The following is a 19140-nucleotide window of genomic DNA, read 5'->3' as shown; positions in this document are numbered from 1 at the left end:
CTCGTGTCTTCTTTGTTCCTCAGAGTTTTTAGCTAAAAGTTTCTGTCTGCTTCTGTTGTTTGTTCTAGAAGACACTTTCTAACACTACTATCTAAGATTATTTATTTTGTGATTATTGTATGGTTAAAAGCTGAAACTTGAGACTAAATGATTGCACATCATTAATGATGTAGAAAGTCTTCCTTCTGTGGAGAAATAAATATTGGACCAGGAGACCTGTAAAAGGCCCATTGAACTATGCCTTTTCTGTGGTCTGATTACTTCAGTATTTCTGTAGCCCTTTTTCATGAACATATTAACAGCAGAATTTCTTTTGAGTATTCCCAAACTTAGTTGCATATTAGAATTAGCTTAGTGATAAAATCCTAATGTCTATGCTCTCCCTAGACATCAGTTATCAATTCAGATATTTATCAATTAAGTTAGTATCTCTGGGACCAAGGCACTGCTCTTTAAAGTTTACAAGACTAGTCAAATGTGTGGGAAAAAAATTGAAGTTAATGTTCTTGGCCTTTGTAACCTGTTAACTATTAAATAAAATAAGTAAATTGCAGAGTTGCTTTGATTAGAAAGCATTTACCATGCTTCTTGGATTGTCAGATACTACAGTGTTCTGGAAGAGAATTGGATGCTCACTTAGAGTTTTCTTGAGATGACCAAGAAAAGGATGCTCACTTAGAATTCCTTCAATTCCTTTCTCTCTCAAAAACCTGCAGGTGTATTTCCTACAGTGCCGTAGAGATTTTGGCTTACTGCACCTAGAGCAGACAGAAAAAGAGTGCCTCAATCAGCTCGCTAGGGTGACTCACATGGCAGCAAGGTAACCTTTTTTACTTTCCTAATTTACCATGACTCAGAGAGGGACAGGAATTTTACATACGTACATCAGAGTCGTGGGAGTAATTCCAAGCTGTGTTTGTCTCTTTGTTCTTGATGAATGTTGTTGCATCTTCCGAATTATTGACAAGCACTGAGTACAGTGGCAGCTTCCTCCCCAGTGAGAGGCATCCATAAAAGCCAGATGTATATAAGACGGATTCTAATTGGCAAACTGTTTTCTAATTGTTTTTCTATTAATGCTTGATTTTAAGTACTTTTGTAATATAATTTAGGGAAAAATCAGTAATAACATCTAATGCTACATGTTACAAGGCAGTTTCTGCTGTGCTATATTTAATTTCAAATGTTGGAATGAGTTCCATGGAATTTTTCTTAAATTTATAATTTTATAGGGTATACTTTTAAAATTTAATGAGTTAATTATCTCTGAGATCAGATCAAAGCATTATTTTATAATAATAATCATTTTTAAATTGTCATTATTTTTTAATACTGATGTACTATCAAGCTGAGAAGGAACTACTGTGAGCAATCAGTCTGCCTTTGCTTGCCAGGAGGAAAATAGCATTGTGTGATTAGAGTATGTGAAGCTCCTTTTTGTCTGATTTTACTGATGACTTATTGTGCTTTTCTAAGTTGTTAGGCTCATGATGTAGATGTGGTAATGCCGCTATGGGTAGCTCTTTTGGAAACCCACAGGAAATTTCTTCTAGAGACAACACACACTAAAACATTGTGAGTTGTTCCTGTTTTAACCATTTCATAGGACATGCATCAATGAACAGTTGCTCAGCTGGTGCGTTTTATACTCTCAATCAGGGCAGTGAGAGCATTCCTCCTCACAGGAAAGTGCTTATTGGTTTTGCTTGTTTGTATTTTCTGTGTGAGTTTTCATAATTCATCATCCAGAAGCAGTTTAATTTTCTCATTTCCATTAGAGCTGGATAGATCATTCTGACTCTGTGATACGGGGTTAGCATAAAGATGATCTAACCCTGCCTCCAAGGTGGAACAGCGTTCTTGAAAAGGCACCTGCAACTTCCCTGTTTGGACTTTTCTGCTTCTCTACTTCATTGGAGATACTTTGGAACAAAAAGATTTATAGTATCATCAAGATAGAAAAAAACTGCTATTCTGGAGATAGGGGAAAATAAAAAATGGTCTCTGGAAGGATGTGTTACTATCTCCCCTTAAAAAGGGTGCATATATCTCTGGTTTCTGTTTTTATTAATAACACCCTGTCCATATCTTTTTAACCTTTGAGGTAATTGCTAGTATTGAAGTAGTTTTCTTTTATTTTTCTACTATTTACATAAATACTAGAGAATACTTTTGGTATTTTTTTGGCAACCTAAATGTTATATATAAAGCAAGCTTCCTCTGTGTCCCCTTTTCTACATCAGCAACCTAGAATCACTTCAATTAAAGGCTGCCGTAGATAGTTGGAATGCCATTGTGGCGGATGTTAGAAACAAGATTGCTTTCCTCAGGGTAAGTTCTGAAGTATACTTAACTCAAATTGGCAGAATTTATGTGAGAGTGTTTACAAAAAGAACATCTAACACTGAAAGCAAATAGTTAAGAAACCTAACAGCTTTTTAAAAACTCAGTTACCAAAGATTATGCTCTCATTTTGTAATTATTTTCATATATTTAATGTTAGATATAAATTATAGACTCATGTGTGACTTTCTGGTACATTATCCCAGAAAAAGTAAACTCAAAGGTTGATCCTTACCTGGTTTTCCAGAATTCCAAAGCCAAACAAAATTAAACTCTAAATTCACTCCAAACAAAATTAAGTATCTTAACCACCTATCAAATTAATGAATAATTTTATATGAATAGAGTTAAATGGAATGTCAAGTAGGGCTATGGTCTTTTCTAATCTTAACATTTATATAATTATTCTTTTGATACACACTCTTAATTATTGACTTAATTGTATTGAGACTTTGCAAAGGCTAAATCAGTGGCTATTTATAGAAATGGTCTTGAAGCCTTTATGTGTAATGTTGATTGATTTTTACATCCATTCCACATCTATAAATAAAGCAATAGTGTTCAGTTCCAAAGAACGGCCTCAGAGCAGTATGGATTTGTTCAGTTTCAAATGATGATTGTAACCATTTTCCCTGGGATCATTGTCCCTCTCTCTTAGTAGCACTTAGAATTTCTTTTAGGCGTATTCAAACTTTGGTTCTTTTGTTTGTTTGTTTGTTTCAAAGCAGGATTTCTTTGTATGGCCTTGGCTGTCCTAGACTTGTTTTATAGACCAGTCTGGCCTCAAATTCACAGAGATCTGCCAGCCTCTGCCTTCCTGGGTGCTGGGATTACCAGAGTGCTGCACCTCTGCAGCCAGCTCACATATGCAAACTTTTAGCCTCAAAAGTGCTGTTCCTTGTTTCCTGTCCTTGTTTTCCTCTAAGCCTATTTTTGCATGGAAATCCTTAAATGCTTTGTTTTATAAAGTTTTTTTTTCCATTTCTTATGGGTTGTTTACTAAAATGACTAAAAGAAACTAGGAATAATGGCAAAAAATATTGAAAACATGAAAGTTTCCACAAAATTAGACTCCTGGTCTCCCCACCTCCCTGCCCCGGACCCCTGCTTCCTTCTTTCTTCCCCTTACCCAATAACAAAACATAGAACTGGAGCAAGCCTGAGGTTAAGTGTTTTAAATAAATAAAATTATGAATATCTAACTAACATTTTTATTTTACTTTTTAAAAGTGAACATTAACACAGAATTCAGTTTTTTGTTAAAAAATATGTTCATTTTCGAATTAGCCTATGCAGCTTTTTATAGATATTTGACTTTGTAGCTTTAGCTTCACTTTTTTTTATTTGCGAAATGAAAATTATGGAAACACCATAAGCAACTGAATTATCTCACTATATCTTATCAATAAATCCCTGAAACGCACTACTTAAATGTGGGCATGAAAGTTTATAGAGTTAATTTTTTGTCAGAAATTGTTATATTTTTTTCTATCATCAGGTTGAGAGCTACTAGTTTTTGCTGAATTGTTGAAGTCAGACACTATTACACGCTGTTTCTTTAGTTTCAGTGGTGGTCTGAAATATATTTTTCTCCCACCAGACACAGTACAATGAACAAATAAATAAGGTGAAGCAAGGGTTTGCCTTGAGTACCTTACCTCCAGTGCAGCTTCCACCACCACCACCAAATCCTGAGATGCTGGTAAGATGCCTGGCGTTTTGGAAAGTTGCTATCTTCATTTTGATAAATGGAAAATGCAGAGTATAAAATGTGTTTGGTGTGTGTTCAAATGGAAATAAGTGCATGTTTTGAATACCAGTTGCCACTGACGGCCAATCCATGCTGATACTATTAACAAGCAGTCCAGTTTAACTGAGGCCAGTTCAGACTGGCGTTTAGTCATACATTTGAAGTCAAAGTACTCTGTCCATCCTCTCAAAGTTCCATATTATGTGAGAGATAAGTGGGGAGTGCACATGTTCTCATTGCTCTCCATGTTAGTACTAAATAGCTAATACATCCCAGCGTAATACCCAAGGTGCTAACTAGAGAGTCAGCCCTCTCTTTGGACTACAAGGGAGGTTTCCACTTACACCACTTTTCTCCTTATTAGAATCCAGTATATTCAACCTGATGTACTAATCTGTGTACTTTAAAGACAAGAGAACTTTAATCTGAGAAATACATGTTTCTGTTAATGATTAGGGGGTTATATTTTTTTTTTACTATAACTCTAGGTATAGAAAGATAACATATTGAAGGGTAGACAGCTTTTGATAACATTCCAGATGATTCTGTAAACTTGATTTTTACTCATCATTGAGTTAAAGCAAAGACCACTTTTAATATGTTGCATAAATGGTCTCATCCTGTTTCCACCTGAAACTTCGTGATTGCAGTCCATTACTGTTCACATTACTATAAACATTCTGGTCTTCTGAACTCCCACTAGAATTACCCATTAAACTCCTTACACCATTCTAGAGTTTTTGTTGTCAAATATTTCCAGATCCTTTCTATAACCAGTTTCAAAGACCTGAAAACTATATGGTCAGATTTGATCATCAGTGACCCCACTACTGGATCCTAACTTTCTGTGTTTGTTTTATAGTCACTATGATGCAATACGTAACAAAAGCAACTTAAGGGAGGAAGATTATCTTTGGCCCACTGTTTTAGAGGGGTCCATCTGTTATGGCAGGAGGATTGTGGCCCAGCAGAGCAGTTAACTTCATGATGCGCTAAGAAGCAGAAGAAGGGGAAGGCCCTTAATTACTCTCAAAGAATGATTGGTAATATGGCAATAGTGATTCTCAAAGGGAGCTCAATGTAGACTCAGTACCCACCACTTTTTATTTGTTATTTTAAAACAATGAAAATTTCAAAGTTTAATATAAATTTGATATGTGTTCATATATAAGTAGATCCTACATATATAAGTATATGTAAAAAAACATAAGGCAAACTGAAGTCCAGCTTCAACATTATTCAACAGTTGACAGTCTTATTTTATATTGTCTCCTTGTCCCTGAACATTATAAAGCAAACTTGAGGCATCATATAAGTTCATCCATATACTTCAATATATCTACTAAAAGGCGAGGAATTCTTACTGTATATCCTCACAACATCATTATCTTACCTAAGAAAACTGTCAGTTATAGACAGTGTCACTACTTGCTCTCTAGTTAGAATTTGTATTTTCCTAATTGTCTCAGAATACCTTTTCTTACATGGAAGGCATACAGTGTCTGTTCCCTAGTCACTAAGAATCAAATGTCAGCCTGTCTATCCATTATAAAGTTCACCATTCCTATTTTACTTTAGGGTCATTACTTAGATATGTTATTGTTCTTTTGTCACTTTAGCAAACTGTCATTGTGTTACTGCTTTATGGTCATGTTAGGCCTAGCACATTATAGATGCTCCCTAAGCCTGGCCCCGTCTATACTCAAACTAACAAGCCAAGCTTTCTCTCCAGCTAACAATTGCTAAGACCCCTTTGTAACTACAGCCACAACCATAAGAGACCTCTGTGGGGGAGTATGTCTTGTGTGAGCCCTACTTCATTCTAATATTATCTTTAAAGCTAAAGAGAAAGTTCTGATTTCAACAAATGGCACCTTTCATTTTATTATATGATTAAGAAAGCTAAATTTTCTGTGGATAGTTTTGAGGATTTAAATGAAATATCTGAGTATTGTCTGTCAACATGGACAGCATCCACTTCACTGAGACCTTTGAGGTTTCTGTACATAAACTTTTCAGAATCCTGTATTTTATACCTATGTGTTATTACATCTGAGAAAGAATCTTGACCACTTTACCCAGCCCTCTTGCTTTATGGTCTAAGAATTTGACATTCAAAGTTAACCCACCAGGTTCTTCCATTCTATCTCACTTTCTTTCACTTCTTCAAATTTTCATAGAATTAAGTAATATTATGAGCACATTGCTTCTAATATATTTTGTATCTGAATTTCAAAATGATGTTTTACCCTCTTCATAGCTCTATAACTTTATAGCATTTCCCAAATAAGTCTATAAGCATGTGCAGGGTTTTGTTTTATTTCATTTTGTTTTGTTTTGTTTTGTTTTCCTCTTTTATGTTAGATACAGCAGTTCTTGGGAAGACCTCTTGTGAAAGAATCTTTCTTTAGACCTATACTTACTGTTCCTCAAATGCCAGCAGTTTGCCCTGGAGTAATCTCTGCAGCTGTACAACCTAGACCACCCCTGGTAGGTGTTAACTAGTCCTTTATAAGTATAATGGGATTCCTGAATAAATACTTTATCTTCATTCATTTGGTAGGATAATGTTGGTAATGCTGGCAATGATGATACTTAAATTATAATTGAGTGAACACTTGTTTTTACCTAATATTAGCTTAGTTTTGAAATACAAAGACAGACATTTTTATACCACTAAGTCCTTCCAATTGCAGTTTTACTCATGTAACAAAGATACAGGGTAGATAGATATTTTTATTTTTGACATGGCTATTTTGTAGAAAAGCAAAGAAGCCAAGTCACAGTGAACTCAATTAAGCTTCTAAGGTTACATAGACACCCAAGTGTTTCAGCTGTATCTGCAACAAATAGCATAAGTGACTTTAGCTTGGAATAAAACCCTAAAGTTCTCAATCTTCCTAATTGTCGATAGTCAGATAAGTTTTATTTAAACCTGAAGAAAGAATAAAGACATTTAAAATGGCTAGAATTATTGTTTGTCATCTTGATTATAGTTTAAGGAGAGAGAGAGAGACAGAGACAGACAGACAGAGAGAGAGAGAGAGAGAGAGAGAGAGAGAGAGAGAGAGAGAGAGAGAGAGAGAAAGAGAGAAAGGAAGTCTTCCAAAAGAATGATGTCAGACATAATTAGTGAAATTTTTTCTAATCCTTACTTTTCCATAAAGGTACTTGGGCAGTTTAAAAAGTGTGTGTGTGTGTGTGTGTGTGTGTGTGTGTGTGTGTGTGTGTGTGTGTGTGTGTGTTTTCTTTTTTCATTTTTAATTTGTTCACTTTGCATCTTGATTGTAGCCCCCTCCCTTGTAGACTCCCAGTCCTTCCCTCCCTTCCTCATCCTTGCTAGTGCAGACCCAGGGGTCATCTAAAACTCAGTTCAAACTTGGGTGCTCTCCTGTATCATCAGCGCTTCTCCCCTCTGCAGTGCTCAACACATACCCTCAGCATTCCCAACTTTCAGATCTCTGTCACCTCCCCTGGACTCCAGGATGTCCCTGCCTCCTGAGCCCCTCTACTTTGGGCTTTGGTGCCCTCAGCAGGTGGCAGGGAGGGAGCCCAGCTCCAGTCCAGCCCACATGTCACTGTGGTACTTGTTCACCTGCTTGCAGGGTCAGAAACTTGATACTCCATGCTCTGAAAGAGAATTTCAGACTAATTTCCCTTGTGAACATTGACACTAAAATACTCAATAAAATACTTGCAAACTGAATCCAATAACGTCCACCATGACCAAGTAGGCTTCCTCCCAGGCATGCAGTGGGAAATCCATCATATAAAGAAACTGAAAGGAAAAAACCATATGATCATCTCCTTAGATGCTGAAAAAGCATTTGACAAAATCCAACACCCATTTATGTTAAAAGTCTTGGAGAGATCAGGGATACAAGACACATACCTAAAGGTAGTAAAGGCAGTAGTATACAGCAAGCCTATAGCCAACATAAAACTAAATGGAGAGAAACTTAAATCACTTCCGCTAAATCAGGGACAAAGCAAGGCTGTCCACTCTTTCCGTATCTCTTCAATATAGAACTTGAAGTCCTAGCTAGAGCAATAAGACAGCTAAAGGAGATCAAGGGGATACAAATTGGAAAGGAAGATGTCAAACTTTCTCTATTGGCAGATGATATGATAGTATACATCAATGACCCCAGAAATTCTACCAAGGAACTCCTACAGCTGATAAACACCTTCAGTAGCCCTCCTTTATACAAAAGACACATAGGCTGAGAAAGAAATTAGGGAAATAACAACCTTCACAGTATACACAAAAAGCATAGAAGTATCTTGGTGTAACTCTATCCAAGCAAGTAAAAAACTAGTATATAGTTCTTGTATATCTTACTGATATACAAGAATTATTTTGAAATATATAGTTAGCAGACTATTTATGTCTATGCCAACTATCTATAAAATATATGTATGTAAGCTTCAACATCTTAAATGTTTTATCTTTTATCACCATATTAACCATGTTGTTTATGCAGTTTGCCTACTGTTATTCTCTAATGACTGGCATGGAATTTTATGGAAAGCATTGAAATCTCTTTACCTCCTAATAAGATTACCTTCAGATTCCTGGGGAATGCTAGAGACTCAGGCAGATCTTGCTTGATTCTAATCACTGAAAGTTGTTGCTCACTTTTCATACTGACCCATAGAGGTTAGGTAAATCTCATCATGATCTAATTGCCTTAGTGGCCTAAATGGCACTCTAAAGATTATCTCACTGATACTAGCTCATTTAATCTTAATGTTAAAGGACTGCCATTAAAAACACAAAAATGTTGTTGGTCTCATAACTCTTTCAGATGTATTGTTGTACCTCCCACACTGTCATTGTGATATTTTTGAGACACAGAGCAAAAACACTTTTATTACAATATCATATCAAGGTACAGTTTAAAATTTATCTTTGTTATTTTTTCTAACTATAAAAGCATTTTAATAGTTGCAAAAATATAGATAATAATGAAATATACACATTTGGAAATTAAATTACTTTGTGGTTTTATCCGTAGGAAAAATTACCATTTACAGATTATTGTGTAACCCACAGATGCTTTTGTGTGTTCAAATACATGCACTTATTACAAATTTTAATACTAAAGGAGTCACACCATAAATGCTGTATTATTTTGAAAAACCTAAATATATTCCTTGGTGTCTCCAATGCCCAGACATACACATCTATTTGCAAGAACTTAATAGATTTGCTATAATTTATTCTGTCCCTTGTTGGCAGACTTTAGGTAGTTTTCAATTTTCCACTATTATTTTTAAATTCAATAATAAATACTCTACCTGTGCCTCTTTATGTGCTTGTAATTACTGGGCAAACACCTGTTTTAAAGTAAGTTAAAATAGGTAATAGAAAGTTAGAAATATTGTATTTTATTAAGAAAAAAACTGAAAGAAGAGAAGGTAGGTATCAATATGACTCTTCTTTCTGCTTTTTCTCTGAGGCATCAAAGTGATATATATGTTGGCATGCAGTGTTACCTACCTACTGAAGCTGATGGTTATAACTCTCTACCTGTTTCAGATGCCTGGTATAACCTGGGCTATGCCAACACCTATAGGTGACACTGTGTCACCCAGTGCAAGTTTGTGCAGTGAACCTCTCATGATAAACTGGGAGAGAATTACGGACAGGCTGAAAACCGCTTTTCCACAACAGACAAGGTACCTTAATTTTTCTTTAATGGTTACACATTGTACTTTACAGTTTCCATAGCCATAACTGTAGAGTTGGAACATCTCACACACCTACACAATACAAATATCTCCTTACTGTGGTCTTAGTAAGATAAAATTGACTAAGAAAATATAGTGCTCAACAGAAATGCTAAACATTTTTACATTTTATTTTATTATTACAAATCACAAGGCACAAAAGTATAGTTTCAGTTAATTGTATTCTAAGCCCCAACATCAGGTTTTAGTTTCCCTTTTTCTTTTTTCTTCCATTTTATTGAGATTCTTATGATTTCTTTGTGAGTGGACGCTTTTCAATATAACAAATCATGATTTTTCTGGCTTTCGTTATCTGACTTTAACATAAATTCTAAAATCTGCACTCTATATATGTAAAAATAAGTCTAGTTTTCCTTTGTACTTTCATTTGAAAACATCATCCCTTGTTGCTATCAAATTAAATTATGGTTTTAATAAGTTTCATAATTATAAATTGAAAAAATCATAGTTATAAATAGATAATTATAAGATGAATAAATCAGGAACCAAAAGAAAGAAAAAAAATCTCAATTCTTTTTCTTTTTCTTTTTTTTTTTCCCCATTCTTTGTCTAGCAGAAGTACAGAAAGCAGTAGAGGATTGAAAAGGGAAATGCTGATGAAAATACTTGGAAGTTAGTTATTATATTATGTAGTAAAAGTATCTTTTGCTTCCTTTTCTATTTATTTTTGTTGTCTTTGAGTTTTATGAAAGTAAAACATTTAAATATAATAAAGTTGAGAAAACAATAGCTATAGTTATTTGTTATTATAGTTATTTTAAAACATCATTAAAAATTAAATACTACATTTCTGGGTAAAATTTTAGATACAGAGTTCTCAATATATAAATAAATCAATTCAGTTTTTACATAATTAGTTCTCATAAACATCGTTAACTTTCTTTGGTAAATACATTAACTAGCACTTCTGGATACAATTAGCAGTTTTTATTTTGGCTTTAGATAAATGCAGATGACATCTTTAGATTCAAAACTACAGAATTTAGTCTGTATGCTGACTGTCTCCTGACTAGAATTTTATATTTAATTTTTGAGGGCACATCCTCAAAGCAGTAGGAAAAGCCTCCTCTATTATTGATCTCTTCCAGAAAGGAGCTTACAGACTTCTTACAACAACTAAAGGATTCTCATGGGAAGTCAGTATCTCGACTGACATTTGATGAAATTGTTTACAAGATTTCTCAAATGATTGAGCCCAAGAAACCTGAGGTAAAACAAACAAATAAATAACAACTTTAATTATGTATTTTCATCTCTATAATAGCTTCATAACACGTTAAGAGAATCAAGAATAAACAACTTAATCATAGGACATCAGTGGGTAACAGTAAATAGTTCTACAAATTCAACTTGACAAGTGACATGGATGTGTTTTTGATCAGACCAGAATAAACCTTTCCCCTTTAGATTCTAAAGCCTGCTTTGAGCTACTCTGGATGCACATTTTGTTTTGTTTCTCATTTTCTGGAAATACTTACTTAAAAGAACTCTTTTTACATAGCTCTAAGAAATATTGCCAACATTTTATTTGGAGATGTGTCATGAATATTGTTTATCCTTTTGGTAATGTTTGCTGCAACCTATTTTATCCAGTTCTGTCTGTTGATACTGTTTTAGGATAACTCTTAAAAGTAAATATTATTTTTAGAGTGAAGGAAAATCTGCTCCAGATGGTAACAGTGCCTCACCCAGCCACACCTCATCACAGCCTAATGACCCCCAGGCCCCCACAGCAGCACAAGGTTCTGCCACATTGGAAGGAGCCAAAGATTTGGTGAGACAGAACTTGTTGACTATGAACACAATTAGATCTAAGAGGAAAGATGAGCCTAAATTTTATCCTGAATATTTTTCCTCTAGGATAATGAAGAGGAAGAAGAGGAGCCTTGCGTAATCTGTCATGATAATTTGTCTCCAGAAAACCTTTCAGCTTTGCCTTGTGCTCACAAATTCCACTCTCAGGTAAATATGTAAGCTTGTCCTATTAACACTTTACCATTAATCAGCTAAGTAAGATTACTACCTTACTTAAAAGGTACATCAGCATCCAGTGCCATTTCACAGTCCCGCTGGGCATAGCTACACCTCACTCTGGGTGCCATACAGAAACGTTTATATCTTTCACTGTATGCACTCATGGTTGTACTACTGTTTTTCAGGAGGACAGCCTGGAGATGTAAATGGTATACAGTATACACTTCCCTTGAACAAAACTAGGAGAAATATTGATTGACTTAGCAATTGAGTGACAAGACTAGCAACAAAGAAGTGCCACTTTTCCCCGACTTGCTATAAATTCTACAGTGTCTATTGTCCATCTGTAATAATGGCCCTTCTCATTTTAAAGCAGAAGACTTTTATCAGTAATTTCTCTCACCTCTTGTGTCTGTCTGTGAAGGTTCTGAGGCTTGAGTGTTAATGTCAGAGAAGAGTAAGGTTTGCATATCTTTGTGTTCTTCATATTTCTATGGATTGACTCCTGGTACTACTGCTGTGTAACTGCTACTGGTGACAATGTATGGTCCAAGTCCTTTGGTGATTTGACCAAAAAAAAAAAAATGATAATCTTAGACTAGCAGTGTTTTCTGGGGGGAGTGAACAATTGGGAAATTTCTAAAAATGTGTTTTAAGGATAGAATTTGTGGCACCTGATAAAAAAAAAAAAGCAATGTATGTTCTCTGCTTTGATCTGAGGAGGTATAAAAAATGGCCAATCCCAAAAGGTCTCCAAGATGACATGTAGCCACTCAACTTTCTCACTTGAAATTTTAATGTGTGATGATTTAAAAAGGAAAAGGAGGGGAAAGAGAAATTTTATTAGAAGTCATTTGCAATTGTGCAATGAACTAGAAGTCTATGATTCATTCAGTTTACTCTGTAGAGTTAGTTATTAGGCCTCAAAATAGTCCCTGTTCTCAATCCTCTTATCTGATTTGGCTCTCCATTATTCCAATATCAGAAATACCTGGTTTTAGAGTCAATATTTAGAGCCAAAACATAATACTTCATAGTTCAAGATTACTATCGTTGTCACCATAGAAAACAATCTGGAAAGACTTTCCATCCAGGGAGTCAGCTTTCTATCCAGGGAGTAGTTTCAGCTTTAGAGACCCACAAGTATATTACTGACTTTCATATGCTTAGTTGTGATTTGTTTAATAATATAAATGAAAAGAATATATAAATAAAATTAACCGAAAGGAGAATATGGTAAGCTTTCCCATTGTCTTTGTCAGGAAGAACTACTAGTCATTTATAGAATAGGGTGAGACCGAAATTTGAGTCAAATAGGCTGTCTTAAACATACTCTGCATTTACCAGTTATGTTCCTTAGCAAACCCGAGAGGGTGCCATAATTGTAGCAGATGACTTGGCTTTCCGATCCCCGAGAAGACATGTTGGTTGGTAGCTATGATGTATAGAGTGGTAACTGCCTCTGCTAGGCTAAATTTGAAAGTCTGACTTGAATCATTTTGCTCCTTAGTGCATTAGACCATGGTTGATGCAACAGGGGACATGCCCCACCTGCAGACTCCATGTTTTGCTACCAGAAGAATCCCCTGGCCACCCCAACGGGCAGTTACCCAAGATCTGAGACAAGGCAGGTAGCTATACCTAAGATCAGTTTTAGACACTGAAATTTAGTTCTGCTTTTCACTGAGCTAATTGTATGAATAGTATTATGCAGCAGTATGTGCTTTGACCAGCTAATCACAGCAGAGCTGAGCTAAAGAGATTGAGATAGATCTAAAGTACATGTAAATTAAATGGAAGGGACTTAAAGAAGATGGGCTATTGATAGCTGCATTTCATTGCTCTTCATAAGATTTTCCATCTGTAAACACAAGACCTGTAAATATGAATATTAATATGTTTCTTAGAATGTCCTGTCTTTTATTCCTTCTTATTCTATTGTCCTTTACTTTCTCTCAAGCATGGTAAACGTTACTGTCCTGAAATAAATTTAGGAGAACAAATAGAAAAGTAGGAAATTCTTAGTTCAGTAGATTTTAGTTTTCTTTTAACTTTGAAAGCTTGGTGTTAAAATATAACTATTATAAGTTATATTTCTATCTCCCCTATTCTTTTCTATCTTCTGAAATAGCTACCCTTGATGCGATTATAAACTCTTTGACACTGGTAATCATACAATGGTTTATAGCAGCTTGTGACAGATGATTGTTAAGTTTCAGATAGAGCAGATATAGTTGGCCAAATTATTGTGGAAACTTCCACAATAATTACATTGTAGAAACAGTAACTAAGGTTTGTTTTTCCCTCAAGAGCTAGTTCTTAAAATGACACCATAAGTTGCCTATATTCCCAATAATTAGCAAAGTAAATACAGAATGAGGTTAGATTTGAAATCAAGAGGTAGTAAAAGGGGTAGATGGTTAATGGAGATCTTACATTCCTTTGTGAACTTACTTGTTGGCTCTTAATCATGTGCATTTTGGGGATATTTTCTTTTTCCTCTTTAAAGGTATCTACTTTTATGTACTTATTCTGAGGAAGAGAGGAAGCCATTTATATGTACTAGCTGCTGCTTGTGACAAAGTTGATATTCACTAGCCCAATTGCCTATCTAAAGCTTGTCACTGAGCATTTCAATGCTTAGACAACAAAGCCTATTTTTAAAATAGTGTAAGTTCTATAAGTATTGTACATGCCTATACCTTCAAACTTAAAGTAAACCATCGGTACTTTGTGAGACATGTATTTCTTGGCTCATATTCCCAGTCTCAATCTTATTAATTTTAGGGGGAAAGCTTTTTGACTCAACAATTATTTTTTTCTGTATATTTCAGTGTAAATGTATTTTGAAGCTACTTTGAATCTCTATTTAAAAATCCAATGCCTGTAATTGTATGGTAAAGTTTTTTTATCTTGAAAATAAACTGGAAAATGTGAAGAAAAATATTTTTAAGATTTCAACATTTGAGTGGGTGAGATTACTCACAGGTAAAGGTGCTTCTTGCAAAGGCTAATGACCTGAGTTCTATCACTGGGACCTGCCCAGTGGAAAGAAAGAACAACTGTTCCGCAACTGTCCTCTGACCTCCACAGGTACACTGTGGCTTGTGTGTGCACAGCTTGCAGTACACGGAGGTTCATGAAAGAGAAGGAAGGAAAAAGAAAGAGTGGCAAGAAAAAGAGAAAGAATTTTTAAATTTGCTATTTGTCTATATATAAAGCACCAATGTTGTGTTAGAATTGCAGAATTTAGAACTTAATGGACCATTTAATTATCTTATTGTGGTTATGTAGCAAGTTACTTTGTAAGATTTAGTTCATGCTTACAATTTGTTTCTTAGTTCATGTTTATAATTGTAATTTCTTTGTATGTGGAAAATAAAAAATATTTCTGAATTGAAAATATTTTTCTATCTATTCATCTTAAATGTATCCAAAAATAATTTAATTTTCTATTTCAAATGTCTGTTTCTGTTGAGTTGTACTTAAATTTTTCTTCTGTTTTGAAGAAATAATAGGAAAATATATAAGTTGTCAGTAATCCCATCTTGGGATATACCAAGAATGTCTGGGATTCTTAGAATACAGACACTTTGGAGACTTAGTGCTTTCCTCATCTGCCTCTTCTGTTTTGCAGGTGAGTCTTTTCCAAAGTCATGTGGCTACATAATAAAAACTCCTCCTGGTACTGGTGGGTCCTAATGCTGTGTCACATGTCACCCTTACAAGTTCATGTGCTAGAGTGATGTGGTGATGACCTCTTGTTCTTGGCTTCAAGTAAGGGGCCAGAAGACTGAACACAACCACTGGTATACAGTGAGAATGGAAGATAGTACCCGAAAACGTCATGTCTGGTTCTGCAGATACTGAAATTAGTGGATCTATAAAGTTGGTAATACACATTTGTGTTCACTGCCATACTTTCTTTTGAGCAATGGTTTTACCATGCTCAGAAAACCAGTTAATGACCAGAGAGTTCCTGGCATGGCAATATTTGTATCAGAAATGTTTCGATGGCTCAGTAAGTAAGAGTGCTTACTGCCCAAGCATAAGGACCTCAGTTCAAATCCTGACACCCACATATAAAAAGTCTGGTGGTGCTTTTGCCTACTCTAACCAGACAATGGAAACAAAAGGATCCTGGGAACTTGCTGATCACCCAGCCTACCCAAAATGTCAAGCTTATGTTCAGCAAGAGATACTATTTCAAGGGAATAAGCTGGAAAGAACAGGAGACCTAAAGCCACCTTCTGGCTCTGCGCATGTGCACAGGCATACACAAATATTCTGAAAGTATCCAGTAATATACTACAGCTCCTACTGGAGAATATGCCTTGTGATATTTTTCTTTCTATTTATTTTATTTAATTCTATTTATTTTTCTTCTGTATAACTTTTTACAGCTTTTATAAGATACCTTCAGATGTGTTTGGCACTTTGATCTACTAATGGCAAGTATATATTACTGTTATTTCTTTACAAATGAACCTCAAGACTCAGATAAGGGGGAAAATTTATTTAAGGTGACAGTTACAAATAGTACAAATTAGCACCCTGGGACTATAATTCAGGTCTTCTGTCCCCTATCTGGTAATTCTACTAGTATTGATACCTGCATCTGATTTTGGATTTACTTTTTTCATAACAAAAGTAGCACTTATTACTTCTTAAATAATTATCTTTTTTAATTAATTTACTCATATTACATCTCAATGGTTATCCCATCCCTTGTATCCTCCCATTCCTCCCATTTTCCCCTTACTCCCCTCCTCTATGCCTGTGACTGAGGGGGACTTCCCCCCCTGTATATGCTCATAGGGTATCAGTCTCTTCTTAGTAGCCTGCTATCCTTCCTCTGAGTGCCACCAGGTCTCCTCATCCAGGGGACGTGGTCAAACATGGGGCAGCAGAGTTCGTGTGAAAGTCAGGCCTCACTCTCCACTCAACTGTGGAGAATGTCCTGTCCATTGGCTAGATCTGGGTAGAGGTTTGAAGTTTACTGCACGTATATTCCTTGGCTGGTGTCATAGTTTGAGCAGACCCCTGGGCCCAGATCTCCCCATCATAATGTTCTTCTTGTAGATTTCTAGGACCCTCTGGATCCTTCTATTTCCCCATTCTCCCATGCTTCTCTCACCTAGAGTCCCAATAGGATGTCCTCCCCTCTGTCCCAGTTTCCTGGTAAGTGAAGACTTTCATGGGACATGCCCCTTGGGCTAGTGTCCAGATATAAGTGAGCATATACCATTTGAGTCTTTCTGCTTCTGGGTTAACTCACTCATTATGATCATTTCTAGCTCAATCCATTTGTCCACAGATTTCAGGAATTCCTTGTTTTTAATAGCTGAGTAGTATTCCATAGTGTATATGTACCACAATTTCTTTATCCATTCTTCTACTGATGGACACTTAGGCTGTTTCCATGTTCTGGCTATTATGAATAAGGTTGCTATGAACATGGTTGAACAAATGATCTTGTTGTATGCTGGAGCATCTTCTGGGTATATTCCAAGGAGTGGAATAGCTGGGTCTTGAGGAAGCCCTATTCCCATTTTTCTGAGATAGCACCAGATAGATTTCCAAAGTGGCTGTACTAGTTTGCATTCCCACCAGCAATGAAGGAGTGTTCCTCTCTCCACATCCTTGCCAGCATGTGGTGTCACTTGAAGTTTTTATCTTAGCCATTCTGATGGTTGTGAGATGGAATTTCAGAGTTGTTTTGATTTGCATTTCTCTAATGACTAAGGAGGTTGAGCATTTCTTTAAGTGTTTCTCAGCCATTTGATATTCCTCTGTTGAGAATTCTCTGTTTAGTTCTGAGCCCCATTTCTCAATTGGGTTATTTGGTTTGGTGGTGTTTAATTTCTTGAATTCTTTATATATTTTGGACATTAGACCTTTGTCAGATGTAGGGTTGGTAAAGATCTTTTCCCAGTCTGTAGGCTGTCGCTTTGTTCTCTTGACAGTGTCTCCTGCCTTAGAGAAGCTTCTCAGCCTCATGAGGTCCCATTTATTCATTGTTGACCTTAAGGCCTGGGCTGTTGGTGTTCTGTTCAAGAAGTTGTCTCCTGTGCCAATATGTTCCAAGCTCTTCCCCACTTTTTCTTCTAACTTACTTAGTGTCTCTGTTTTTGTGTTGACATCTTTGATCCATTTGGATTTGAGTTTTGTGCATGGTGACAAATATGGGTCCAATTGCATTTTTTTACATGTAGACATCCAGTTAGACAAGCACCATTTATTGAAGATGCTATTCTCTTTCCATTGAATGGATTTGGCTTCTTTGTCAAAAATCAATTGGCCATAAGTGTGTTGACTCATATCTGGGTCTTCGATTAAATAATTATCTTTAAATTAAATAAGATAAACACAATAAGCAGTTATTTTCTACTAGGACTATAGAATTAAGTATATAAACTACAGAGATATGATAATGATGTGACATGATGGAAAGAGTTTGTCTTCTCACTGTGGTTTGTTTATCATGGTTCCAGAGAATTATCTTGACTTAATTGTTAATACTCCTTTTCATTTAATATTTGCCAGCTTTAAAAAATTAATCTAATTCTATGGTTTAGAAAGGAAGGCATAGTTTTTAGATTTGTCAAGAATACCCTATACTTATAAGTTGTTCCTAAATAGTGCATTAAGTATTCAAATACCAGGAAGAGACTTGATACCCTATGAGCATTTAAAGGGGGAGGAGGTTCCCCTCAGTCACAGCCATAGCGGAGGAGAGTAATGGGAAAATGGGAGGGAGGAAGGAATGGGAAGATACAAGGGATGGGATAACAATTTAGATGTAATATGAATAAATTAATAAAATATATTTTTAAAAAGAATTCTATAATTAGATAACTTGGGACTACTTTGGTTTATAGCCAGATAAAAATGACAAGTGAACATGATTTTTTTGATTAGATAGTTTTTAATTACTAGCTGTGTAGACTAGAAGGTGCTGTTCCACAGACCCAGTACAGATCCTAGACTGCTATTGTAATAGTGTGTATTATTCCATGTTTCAAGCAGCAAACTGGGAATCTGCCTCAGTGGGGAGCATTGCAGATGGTCTAGCAAACATTAAATTTTCGAGGTTACTTGTATAGTACAGTTTGGTTTCCTTGGGTAAGTCTAGGTTTGAATTTCTTAATATTTTATATGTCCACCATGTGAGTGCTAGAGAAGTGTGTCAGACCCCCATGGAACCGGATTTTCAGGTGGTGGGGGTCGCTATGTGGATGCTGGGAATGGAATCCCGTACCTCTACAAAAGCACTTAAGTGTGCTTAAATCTACCGTGCTGTCTCTCCAGCCCATTAA

General features: G+C 35.7%; 1 protein-coding gene across 3 annotated transcripts in view; it reads left to right on the top strand.

Moving 5' to 3' along the window:
* Dzip3 (DAZ interacting zinc finger protein 3) overlaps window positions 1-14933 on the top strand; it is a 47687-nt gene extending 32754 nt beyond the window's left edge. For 2 of the 3 annotated variants that reach the window (XM_051150024.1, XM_051150022.1), the window contains 9 exons: window positions 717-820; window positions 2244-2331; window positions 3944-4045; window positions 6458-6583; window positions 9636-9775; window positions 10936-11056; window positions 11496-11621; window positions 11708-11809; window positions 13332-14933. In XM_051150024.1, coding sequence (XP_051005981.1) covers window positions 717-820; window positions 2244-2331; window positions 3944-4045; window positions 6458-6583; window positions 9636-9775; window positions 10936-11056; window positions 11496-11621; window positions 11708-11809; window positions 13332-13442 — 1020 coding nt within the window. In that variant the 3' untranslated portion in view covers window positions 13443-14933. Of the gene's footprint in view, window positions 1-716; window positions 821-2243; window positions 2332-3943; window positions 4046-6457; window positions 6584-9635; window positions 9776-10935; window positions 11057-11495; window positions 11622-11707; window positions 11810-12006; window positions 12503-13331 lie in introns of those variants that run through there. The other variant, XM_051150023.1, reaches the window with a different exon arrangement.
* The last annotated feature ends 4207 nt before the right edge of the window (window positions 14934-19140 follow it).

This window comes from Acomys russatus, chromosome 8 (genome assembly GCF_903995435.1).
Source record: "Acomys russatus chromosome 8, mAcoRus1.1, whole genome shotgun sequence".
In the NCBI taxonomy this organism is placed as follows: Eukaryota; Metazoa; Chordata; class Mammalia; order Rodentia; family Muridae; genus Acomys; species Acomys russatus.
Note: the sequence above shows the minus strand (reverse complement) of the source record. Positions and strands in the feature narration are given on the sequence as shown.